At 33.1% G+C, this 13,280-nt stretch overlaps 1 protein-coding gene across 2 annotated transcripts in view; it reads right to left on the bottom strand.

The window, feature by feature from the left end:
- The window catches only part of LOC140743704 (tyrosine-protein phosphatase non-receptor type 11), a 51,450-nt gene extending 38,170 nt beyond the window's left edge, over positions 1 to 13,280 (bottom strand). Inside the window, exons 1-2 of one of the 2 annotated variants that reach the window (XM_073075199.1) lie at positions 13,015 to 13,280; positions 3,749 to 3,911 (exon numbers count right to left, since the gene is read on the bottom strand). In XM_073075199.1, coding sequence (XP_072931300.1) covers positions 3,749 to 3,911; positions 13,015 to 13,169 — 318 coding nt within the window. In that variant the 5' untranslated portion in view covers positions 13,170 to 13,280. Of the gene's footprint in view, positions 1 to 3,748; positions 3,912 to 6,459; positions 6,515 to 13,014 lie in introns of those variants that run through there. The other variant, XM_073075201.1, reaches the window with a different exon arrangement.

Raw genomic sequence — 13,280 nt, 5'->3', positions numbered from 1 at the left:
ATCTATGAAATTACAGTCGTACTTGTGATTAAATTCAAAATCAGTCTATTAAGCTAATTTGCACGATACAAAAATCAGTCAATATGTCAGAGCTATGAATCCCAAAAATATGTATAAAACAGCTTTGCACCATTATTTTACACACAAATGAACTTAAAGAATACCTCGTGCTTTTTATTGTAAAAATGGAGAACGATTGCACCTAATATTAAACGTCCACTACACCAGAACACTGCCTTTAAAAGGCAGAAATAGGTTTATACTCGTACACATGTTTATACGAGTACCTACACACAATAGCCACCAAATTGTTTAACAAAATATTACTTCAAGTTACATACTTTACGTAAATTATAAATAAACAATGTCTATAATCATTTGCGAGTCACGGTCAAGGCCCGTAACGAAATTTAACACGTTTTGTAAGAAACCAAATCGAGCAATATTTATAACGTGGATCTGCCAATCTATACAGAACCAGTTTCGACGCCCATTCATTGATCCGCACATCTCAACGACTTCTGCTTCAATAACGCATCATGTATTTAGAACTTTGGTACAGATAAGCTTTATGTCACTTTATTTCTTAATAATGAATATATTTATTTATTTTAGTCATAATAGTATTATAGTACTCTGCAAATCTTATAACACAAGGCATGCGTAGTAAGCCCAATCATGATTTTGTTACTAATAAACTCCCCTTGTGAGACGTTCCATTGAAGTTGAGACAAGCTAGAATGTAACAGACAGAGTTATGTTAGGTTAGATATAACAACAAATGAAGGAATAAAATGTATATCATACAATAATACCTGCTAAATTATACGATATAAGTAAAGTTTAACCGAAATATATCTAACTACTAACAAAAGATAAAATATGCAAATGAAAATTTTCAAACACAATAGCGGTTACAATGATAATAATTGATTCCGAGCAATTCTATACATCTCACCTCTCGCCGTGGAAAAACTGGCTCAACAATTAGCTTCTCATTATGTGAGTGTCACGACGCTACAATTCTACAGATAATGATACAGAATGAACTGATTGCTTCGGACTCGACATGCCATGTGTTCGCTCCTAATTGTTTTTATAATTTACAAGTTAAAACAAAAGCATTCTTAAACAAATAAAAGATGATTCAGTTTTTGGAATAATCTCGTGTGGTGGTGTCGTGGTCTAGCATAATATGTTAGATACTACGAGTACGTGTTGCGAATTTTGATGTAAATAAATTGTAATATATAGGTACCTAATCGATGCCACGTGCTTCATTTTAATAACACTTATAAATCACAATTCTGTAAATATAATAGTATATAAACATACAATCTAAAATATATTCATTCATATACAATAGACATCCACTAACTTTAAAACTCTATGGCATTTCATGTTGCTTTAAACATTGATATGTTTTCGAATGAGGCGTGATAAAACAAAAAATGAAAGAAGATAATATCTGATAGCCGTACGGCTTTATTCTTCAAATTAAGCTGCCTACATACAAAGTAACCCCGTTATTTTCAATTTGATGTTAAATAAAAAATGTAAGTGGCACCTCTTGTACTCGGCATTAACGGATCTTCTAATCAATCTCCTGACCGAGTTCATAAAGTTTATAGCGGATTTTGCAGTTGTCATAATACACTTATACATGGTCAATTAACTCCAACCGAAAAAAGTTCTTTTTATTAGGTTTAATTGAAATAATAGAAATATAATTTAGGTTAGGGAAGTTTATACCAACATTGAATAAAATTTTCAGTTATTTTTTCTTTTTAAGTTTGATAGGAAAAAAGTCATGTTTGTTAGGAAATCTATTTCTTGAAACGTAATCCTATATTCTTTTTATTGTCATGTTTGTCTAAACTTGTCTTTTATGAAGGAAATTTTGGTGACCTCTATACCGGTTTCCGGTAGCATAGGTTTTTTCACAAAAACTTATTTACCTGATATTTATATTGTGCTTAAAAAAGCAAACTTTAAATAATACCTTATTAAAAAAACACAATAATAGAGGTACGTGCGAACCATTCATTACGTGCAGTTCCCAACACGCATGCACTTTGGCAAAAAGAACTAAATTGTATGTTTTGTTATTGCATTATAATTATTCTCGGAATTCTACGGCTTTACGGTCTTACGGAGAATTTCTTATTTCCCTCTAAATGGGGTTGAACATAACACTTTCGTGCTTCGCAATGTGCACCTAAAGTATTTAGACTTTAGCAAATTAAGCTTATACATGATAAAATTCAACATTTACGTATTAACAGAAATAAGGTTACAAATGATAAAATAATACTTTTCGACGTCCGTAACATACCTATTAAAGGGTTAGCTAAATACCTGCTGAACAGACATCCATATTACCACTTACCAGGCATGAGTATAGCGTTTATTTATTTATATCTTCATTTATCTCTGATTGTAGACAGCTTTGTATTTCACTTATAGTTATCCTGACATATTAATCATATTATATCTCGATGTCCATTATATATTTTTTCCGAGCGGCAGAGTCAATCAAGATCAGGCGGCGTTCAAAGACATAATATATCGTCGTCTCAAATAAGTAATCCATAATTAATATTCTCTTGTCACGGAGACGATGAATTTTGAACAATGCGTCTATTTTTTTCTTGTGCTAAATCTCGTGTGGGTGGGATTGATCCTGAGACGGAGCAAAAACACATTTGTCCACAGGCATCGAATAGATTAACGCGAACTTTTTGTTCGTTACGGTCAGTTGTGTAAGAATTCCGCTATACTTGACCACACATCCATCTTTACGCAGGACAATTCCTCTTTGAGAGTCTATATTTCGCTGTTACCAGCAAAACAAAATAACCTGTGTTTGACCATGGATCAATTTATGGAAAGTTTAAATTGATTATCTTCGCCTACAAATATATAATATAACAACTGCATTGGTAGACAGGTTCTCCATACTTCATTACGTAGGTATCGCTTTCTTTTTAAATAAAAAGTTACGAAGTATTAGGATACCTACAATTTAGTTCTACAATAATTCGCAACTTCTGCTCGAGAACACATATATATGGTCACGTCAGCTATAAATGACGGTCTATCGTACGCGGGCGGCCAAATCAGCGACCTTAGTAAAAAATGTAGCCTGCCGTACGTTACGAGTTGCGTGTGCAGTGTACACACATGGCAACTTTAATTGAATTTGGTAGGATTATGATATTTCTCACAAAAACAAAATTGTGCAACTAATTGCGACGCAAAAGTTGCAGCATTAATTACTAGATCTTATTTGTATACAGATTTACGAGTAGGTATACTCTTAGCAGTGCGTTTAACATAACAACATAAACAAAGTAATAATAAAAGCAAATACATTAAAGGTGGTATAACCACCGCATCGATTAATTCTAGATTAAGAGGTTTTGTAAGGCCGGCAGGTTATAATTTCGTGTAGGTTTGGGTAAGACCGTATTTTTTTTAGTCGACCTCATGTAGAAACCCTATTCTATTTGGTTTGGAATGCGAAATCCCATGGACGTATAGTTACGGATCCTTCAACGTCCATCATCGACGACGACGACCCGATGCAACAATTTTGTTGTCAAATGCTTTTTCTGACTGAAATAATAAATATCGTTCTATCTTAGTTTAACTATTTGAAATAGACGAAATTAATCTAAAAGAGGTAATGCCCAAAACTTCTAACGAAACTCCGGGCTTGTAAAGAGAAGCTTGTGTTAAAGCTCACCTGTCGCCTGATCATGACGTGGCTGACGCGGCCGCGCACGCGCACGGACAGCACGTACTCGCCGGGGTGCGTCTGCGACTCGCGCACCAGGAACGACCCGTTGCGACCCTTCTCCATGATCAGATGCTCCGCCTCCTTCGCAGACATGATCCCGTGGAACCATCTGCAATAACAATCAGCTTTGGATTCACGACTAATACACCTGCAACCCCAATTTTAAGTTAAAGTTGATATATTTTTGGTCATGGAAGACGCTCCTGGGATACCCTACATAATCATGTCAGGAGCTTAAAAAAGTCTATCTATTATACAATCTCTAGTATTTTTGGACTTATTTTATCGTGAAGTTAACAAGTTAAATTTAAGATGTTTGCATCGTAAAATAATTTATATGAATTCAGGAAACATAGATTCGTTTTCCTTGTTACCAACTCTTTACTTTCAATCAGATGTATCATTCTAATAAATGTTTTAATTAATGATTTACAGTTTTACATAAAAATATTAATTACAAAACATATAAGTAGTATTACAAAAAAATACGCGTTGGTCTCGCACATGGGGGTTTGCGTACCACCAAATGTTAATTATGTTTTACTTATTTTTAGAACATAACCATATTAAGGTATGTTTTATTGTTCTTATTTGTATTTAATATAATAGTAGTTATAGTAGTTAACTGATTGTAAAAAAATCAACCGTTTTCCTAGTACGGTTTAAAAGTTAGATCGAAAAATGACGAAAAATACCGGTTTGTTATATGTAGACCCCCTTTAATATTCAACTTTATTTTATTTTTAGTATTTGTTGATATAGCGGCCACCGTAATGCATCCTCTGGAAATTGAAGTGTCTATCTATTACGGTTCCGGAGATAGTGCCCTGTGACAGACGAACAGACAGCGAAGTCTTAGTAATAGGTTTCCTTTTTTACTCTTTGGGTACGGAACCCTAAAAACTTACGGTAATGTAAATTTTTCAGGTAAAAAAATGACCAAATCACTGGTGCTCCTATAATCTATAATGCTAAAGATAGATTTTACACGAAAAAATGCCAATATTTCTTTAAAGGGGCATTATTAAATAGTATAGGCTGTCATAATTATAATTTCTAATCTTTTCGAAATGTTCCTAAAACCCATACAATAAACATCTTAGGCTTGGTGTACAGAATATTTATTATAACGTAATAGGCATATGTACGTATGTAGGCAGATATTATATTTATATGTTATGATTATTTATCTATGCAGAGACCGGACATTACAAGCCACACTTATCTACTCGTATGTACACATACGCGGCCATACTAAGGTATGATGAGGTATGGCCGCATTAAATGTTAATTACATAAATTCATTTGCGGATTTACTGAGATACCGATGATCCATTGAATAAATATTCCATTAGTCAAAAGATGTGTAACTTTCCATGTATGACCTAATACAAAGGTTTTTATGTACCCCAATCCCCAGACACAGGTTTATCAAAATAGGAAAAGCACTATACATTAGGAAAACTGAAAAATTATGAATATTTAAAAAGCTGGTGAAAACAGTTATTTATTAAAAAAAACCTTAAACACTAATCAAAAAAAGTAGTAGAAAAAATGGGATTAATTTCTTTTCGGTTTTCCTGTTAATAATATAATTCGTTTGTATAAATGGAAAAATAAAAACATTAGACATTTCAGTTTGCAATAAGATCATTTTCATTACACTATGGGTCGTAGAATCGTTATTACATTAGTATTGTAGCCTTCGCAAAAAAGAAAATCTGAAGGGCACTTTGAATTTTGGTATTTTTAATTCGGCTGGTGATTTTAAGAAACTTTATCCGGCTGAGAGATAGGGAAATAGAGATTTCGTAATGTGGGATGTCAGCAGGAAAATCTAATTGTATGTAGATTTTTATAATTCAACGAATTTCAAAATGGGTTATTATAAACCATAAAAGTTTATGATAAAGGAAACGACAAAACATTCGTCGTTTTCCTTATTCGGTACAATGTCCTTATCATAAAGTTTGGATTGCTGATTAGTCTTATCGTGATGTAGGTTTTAGGTATCTAGACCTAAATTTTAGAAAGTAATGAATAGACAATTACATGTATTATACTATATACTACTTTATATATTTTATTACTAAAGTATGTATCTAGTATAAGTCCAACTTATAATTATAATCGTATTTATTTTGAAGTGAGAAATATACATACAAAACTGAAATAGATAAAGATTTGAAAAACGTAAAATTATCAAGTACCTAATATCCACTTATTAATAGAATAAACCATTATTGTATCTAAACACTACCACAATAAGTATTTTAATTATAAATAATTTCAAATTACGATTTTACGGTGATCACTTTTCGATATATTAAATTTAAGGCCCGTTCACATTAGGTAGGTCCAACATTTTTAGTTCGCCGATTGATAGGAATTGCTTTCAACACTAAGCCACAAAAGTGGGTTTTGTTCACATTAGTGGTGCCAGGCAGATAGATTGTCATTATAATAAGAACATCAAGATCTGATAGTCTACGTTACAACCGTCGGGCCGACCCAATGTGAACGGGCCCTAAGATTAAATTTACACCAGATTATGATCTATACAACAGATTATCAATTTCCCGTTAGAGATTGATATTGCTGGAGAAACGTTACTAATAAAGTATTGCCAGAAATGTGACACACTAAGTTACACTTACGTAAAAACAGTCTTCGATTTTATCTGTTCTTAAGGTTCTCATCTTATAACCACCGGGTTAAAGTGTCAATATTTCTTTTAAAAATGGCATTGTCATAAAAGACAATTATATTTTTCATGCCATAAAATGATGGTTTAGTTAACATAACCATCATATCGAAACTCTTTTTATGTATCTCAATTTGGTGCTTTTTTCTTATTTAACCTATTAGGATCTACATCATTATTTCGTCATTGAGTACAATTTGTTTCCGAGAAATGTCGTTGCAACCTCTCACCTGATCTTGGGGAAACCGACAGAATTAATGAATAACGACCGATAACACATCAACTGCTGACGAACAAACCTGTCTCATGTCGTCATTGTATTTTATCATCGTCCGTAAATTCCGTAATATATAATTATCGTCTACCAATCTCATGTCTTCTATGAAATCAATGGTACGAACCTCAGGTTGAAGTTTGCAGGATGTTCCACTCATTCTTAATTTTTATTAAAACTAATGAATACTGATTACTAGCTTAATAAATTCTGTAATTAGTCAAAGCTAAGACTTTTGTTCGCGCAAAACGGAAACGTCTGACATCGCGGATAAATTAATTTATGAAAAAGTCCAAGCTATAAGCATAGTAAAACTGATTATACTATAATATTAAAAATGAATAAGAAGGGTAATCATATAGAAGTTTTCCCTAAGCGCGTAAAAAGAAGTTCTTTTGAAAAGTTCACACTACAATTAATTCAAGGGATACTTATAGATACTACGAAACCCGATCATCGGACCACGATCGTGATTTGGTCTTCCTTATTTTCAATTTTATATACCAATACTTTAATTTATATAAAACTGAATCCTGACTTAATCTCGTGGAACCACTCGTACGGTCATAACGACGTCCAATTGGAAAGTCCAAAGTGCCTTTAGGTACCTACAATCGGACATGACTGGTGCATTTGAGCGCGCGATTCCTGATAACCCATAATAATGTAATTTCTTCAATTACAGAAGTAATATTCCAAATTACTGAGGACATGCACGATCATGCCCGCAATAAGTAGCAGACAATATAACGTGTCCGTGTCAGCATGAAGTATTCGTAGGACGAGCTCAGTCCAAACCAGTATCTCCAGTTTGGTCAGTTGAGCTCCCGTTTTGAAACGCCATTCTCTACTTTATTGAAACGCAGTAGAGGCAGTAATAGCGCATGGCTGCGCGCTAGTGAAAGATCATGTTACTTGGTAGCTAACCTCCAAATTACGGGTCTTTCTCCAAGATCAATGTGTCGTGGCGTGTGTCGCTATTACTGGATATTCAAATGATTCCAATGACACATAAGTCGAATATCTCGACTCGATTCATTATATTATTACCAATGTCTTATTTTTCTTGACCCGTAATATCTGAATGCCTTGATTCACTTTAAAGACACTCGTAAGACCGCGGTTCCATAGGGAGCTATTAAATAGATATAGATATAGATATTCTATCGAGGAGAAACAATCGCAGTAGCTAGCCGAGTTGCTAGTAAACTTTCTGTCTAACCAATTACACTAAATGGCAATTGACTTTTCTTGTTATACGAAATATATTTCAGTTGCTAGTTGATAGCCCATCAATGAGACCGCACCCTAAAGGTGCCTAACCAAATGGCCAAATTATGGACACCAAACATCTATAATTCTTCTGTGCGTATTGAGACACCCATTAATTCCTATCTCATTTTTATACTAGCCTAGATGACGTATACCTTCTCATAATAAGTACTAAATTATAAATAAATCTGCTTTTTAAGATCGCACGTGACTACGACTATACAATACAATACACTATAAGAATATTGTTCTACCACGCGTTGATAATATGACACTCACATTTTGAAGCAAATTGCGATGGCAGGGGTACAACCACCGATGTGTACTACGGTGTTACACCTTAAGCTCGAATTATTTTCAAAGCAATTGTAGTACCTAATACTATTAAACATGTACCGATTGACCTAAATTTATACGTTATCTAAGCAGATAGTCGAATCGCGATAAAATTAAACAAACAAGGAGGTAAAGATCATAAAAACTAAATAAAACATCGAAAGATCACTAAGCTAACTCAATGATTCAGTACACAAAAGTACACAATAGGTGCACCTAAAGGACGGTTAATAATTTATTTCAATAATTCATTGCGGGTATAGTCGGCGCATCGAAATAAGCATTATATAGTATTCAGTGATATTTTTGACATGTACCAAATGGGTAAGATATTTTTGATACCATTCTGTTTAACCACGAGAACCCGTAGTTACTCTTGAGACTATAGTACTTTTTAAATAATTATTTATTCGTTATATTATGAAAAAAAAATATTAACATTATAAATCTTCTATCTAATTAAATAAAAAATAAATAAAAGTAAGTAAAATTAAATAATAAATCAAACTAAATTATATTATTTTTTTAGTACTAATTTGTTTTTTTAGCATGTTCATCAAACTCTTACTAATCTTATTAAGCGACGTTATGGTGCGAAAGTGTTTTGAAAAACAGCATCTCGTCATCGACTTTTGATGTTGACTGTCTAATATGAAGTTCTTTGAATAGTTTTATTATTTAATTAACTTAGTCACCTCAACACTTACTGTTACTAGTACTATCATGAGTAAGAAGCTCGTAAAGGTACGGCACAAACAATGACATAAAATGGGAACTTAGCATATAAATGATCGTTTTACTGCGATCTATAACAGCGTGTGCCTAAACATACGTAACTATATTTTTATATATTTAAAAGAACGCTTCGGAACTGCGGAAACCGTAGGGAAACACTAAACCGCCTACTCACAAATAAAAAAACAAAGAGCAATAAATATTAACATGTCAATTACTTTAAGTGTAAAATACCCGCATAGGCTTACACGTAGGTATATATACGAGAAAGAGGTTCAAATTGTTAAAACAAGTATATAATTTGTATTACTTACTGATAATATTTAGTAGACTTTTACTCAGAATTATTATTAAGTATATCAATATTGTGCACATTTTTTTTTTTCAAATGTCTGAAGTCTATTAACGCGCACATGACCAACTTGGCCAATAGTAGACTAAACTCTAATTATTATGAGACATATGACTGACATGACCAACATGACAATACTGTAGATACTATCCAGACTGTACAGTATTGATGATGTCGATAAGTATTTATTTCAAAAATATTTTAAAATTTTATAGGCTACATATATGAAGATACATTACAATTAATGAACCGACCATCTAGCTAACCAAATGAATGCATCCGATAGGGAACAAAGAGTGGTATAACTGCAAATTAGCGGTGTCGCACTGAATTATTCATCATTCGGTACTTACTACGATGATGTACGTAGAGTATTAATGAGGACACGAACAGGATTACCTCTTTGTACATTTTACTTCTTATCAAGGATAAATTACTACGTTAATTTTTACGAACGATTGCTTATGTAAGCTAATTAATTTTAGGTAGGTATATAAATAATTCTTATTGGGATATATAGTTTTATGAGTTAAAATTTAAATAATAACAAAATTAAACTTATAAAATAAAAACGTAGTCCAAAACCCTTTCTTGTGGCATAGTGCCCAGAACACTGGCAGCGTTACCTCGCTGTACAGCGAGGCTAATTTTTTGTGCGAAATAGCTGCCAGCCTTCTGTTCACCCGATGCGAGGATAAGTCTGTGGGACATATCTCTCATATTTTTTCATATCAGCCGATATCATTTTTAAAATTGTAGGTTATGTTTAGGTACTTTAATTATTTGTATATAGTTTAATTTAGTATTTAATTTCATGTTTTAAATATATAATAAAGTTGTTTTATCAATAATTACTCAAACAGTTTTGTAACTGAAACTAATAATTGACGTAATTGTTTGCTATATATTATTCTGTTAACAAGATTAAACATTGGAATTTTTACTTAAATTAATTATTAAACGTACTAAATACTCTGTCAAACAAACAGAACATTATTTCAATCAGGATTTCAATTACCTGTTGCGCTTTAAAATAATAAATATTCGAATGCCTGTTTGCTTATCTCATAATGAACGAGATAGATTTAGATATCAATTCACGCCTCCCCTGTTACGCAAAACCTCGAGATCCCTCGTAAAGTTCAAATGAATATTAAGTAAGGCTAAGTAATTTATGTATCTTTGGAAAAAAATATGGTTTACGTACTAAGTTAAGTATTTAACCTACACGTAGGAAATTGTAAAAATAAAAATAAAATTGATGCACAATTGTTTGTAATATAATAGAATACAGATTAGATACAGCAAAGGATACAGGTTGCGATATTTTACATATGGGGTCGTGCTATTGATGAGACTGAAAAACACTGCTTCACACGACCTCATCCAATATTTACATAAATCTGTATTTATGCCGTAACACATGCTAACGTTTACATAATATATTTACACGGAAGCTATTTTCATCAATTACGAACTTCAATTTTAAAAATATGTTATTGTTGTTATGAAAATATTTATCATTGACATAGAGAGAGCAATCTAACGATTTGTTTATGTTCTAAATCTTACGCAAGTTTTCTGTCGTGTCGTACCGACTGACCTTGTAACAGTCCATTAACAACCACAACGAAATCATAACTGCGTTAAATGTCCCGTGTACTTGATGTCCAGTCGGAGGCTACTTCCTCTGTGCATCGATGATCTCAGAAGTGACGAATTTCAAAGTCAATTCGAAAGCAACGGGAAGTCGGTCCTCGTGTGTGTTCTGTCAATAGATCAGATGTTGTGTGAATTGGGAGTGACCTCAAGCGTGTTGTGACCGCGCGTCGGTAACCTCCGCTGCACGATTGCGTTTTCGTGACGAGTACGCTGCCCACATATATGCCGGATTAGGAATCGTGAATTACATATATCAGTTTTGTCATCACTGCGTTTTCGACATACGACCACATTAATTTTTACAAATAGTAAAGTTCGTCCATATAATAGGATTTTGCCTTAAATACCTTTGTAATAAGCAATAAACTGTGTTACTGATTTAGCTCTACATTACATTATCTGCCACATTATGCTTTTTCGATGTTTAAGTCTCGTGGGGCAATTCTTTGACAATTTTTCCTTAGGATGTTAATGTTTTTCTTTCACATTCATTCGCCAAAAACTTAAGATATATTATTTAGCAAGGAAACAAAATACTACTCTATTTTAACTACATTTTTTAATAAACATATCTACCTTATTAGTTATCTGAAACGGATAAACACAAGTCTAAAAATCCTAAATACTCATAATACTCATTAATTTAAAAATTGATAATAAAATAAAATTTAATCAGGCCAATGCACTATATATTTTATCTGAATGCAATCATTCAGATAATATAAGCTTACGCATAATAATTTAGATTTTAAAATTCAATTTTTGACGAAAAATATCTCTTATACAAAAACGTACTATTGGATATGCGTTTTAAATTATCGTTTCCTCATCTTTAACTGATTTTTTACACGACATATGCAGCTAGTGAAATTGTCGGCTTGTGGTTTATTTGGCTGAAGAGTCCTTACTTAATTACCTAGGAAGAATTTAAACATTTCTCGCATAACAAGTTCGCAGATGAGATTCGCATCACTGCGTCCGGCATTTTTTCTTCGTCATTCTCCGAAGCATCCTTTGCAAGGCCAGAAAGTGATAGTATTTTTCACCACGGCCGTGTTGTCCCTACGTCACAATTCTTGTGAACATTTCTGTAACTTATGGATGTCAATGCACTCTTATATGCAATGCAATTTTCCTTTACAATTTAAAAATTTGATATAGGTAGGTACCTACAAATATTTTTTGCAAAATGTATTAGTGAACAATCTACTATTTCTTGGTACTATTACTTCGGATTATTAAACCATTTCTTGTATTTGTTTACAACTGAGCTTTTATCAATAATAACAAACATCGTTTACAATTCAGCGAAGCAAATCTTAAATAGGGTATCCACTCAAACTATGAACAATATAAAATATGATATTTAAGTATTTCTGGAAACTATAATACTTACGTTAAAATATTTCGTAAATACCTAAATCGAATATTATTTTATTATCTTTCTATTATCACTACGTCCACAGTAGAATACAATTTTATTTTGATACAAACAGAAGAAATTGTGTGCAAAATTACCTACAAGTTCACCAATAAAGTTTAATTAATATTTAGATCATCCACCCCTCATTATAATTCCGATATAATATTATCAATTATTGTCAATCATCAGAGGAAAATCTATACAACTTATATTTTCTTTTTAGTCAATTAACTTATTCACTCAAGCATAGTATTTCAATCACATTCAACTGTCGCCGCTCGCAATAATATTCTAATTTGTATGTAAACAAACAATGGTTTCTAATTACCATCACAAATAACCACGGATTGAACGCAAAACAATTGCAGTGCATTCACAGTCTATCGTACCTAATATTTCTGATTGTGTTAGTACGTTTTTCAATTAAACCTGCATGGAGATGCAGTGAGCTTACTTTTTCAGCATGAATGCTTTGCTAAGTTCCTTCAGCACGGTGGAGACGATGGCGCCGGCGGCGGGCACGGCGAGCACCGAGGCGTCCATGCACGCCGACAGCGCCGCGGGGGCCAGCACGCCCAGCCGACTCAACCTGGGATTGTCTCTGGACATCACTTGCCGACTTCAGTTAACTTTACACGATACTACACTTCGCGCACGACCGTAACCGCAAAGCGATCTGCTTCGCGCGCAGTTACAAACACGAATGCTTGCGGAACGCCG

This window comes from Epargyreus clarus, unplaced genomic scaffold (genome assembly GCF_041222505.1).
Source record: "Epargyreus clarus isolate Ecla_fem2 unplaced genomic scaffold, WU_Ecla_fem_2.2 ptg000007l, whole genome shotgun sequence".
NCBI lineage: Eukaryota > Metazoa > Arthropoda > Insecta > Lepidoptera > Hesperiidae > Epargyreus > Epargyreus clarus.
Note: the sequence above shows the minus strand (reverse complement) of the source record. Positions and strands in the feature narration are given on the sequence as shown.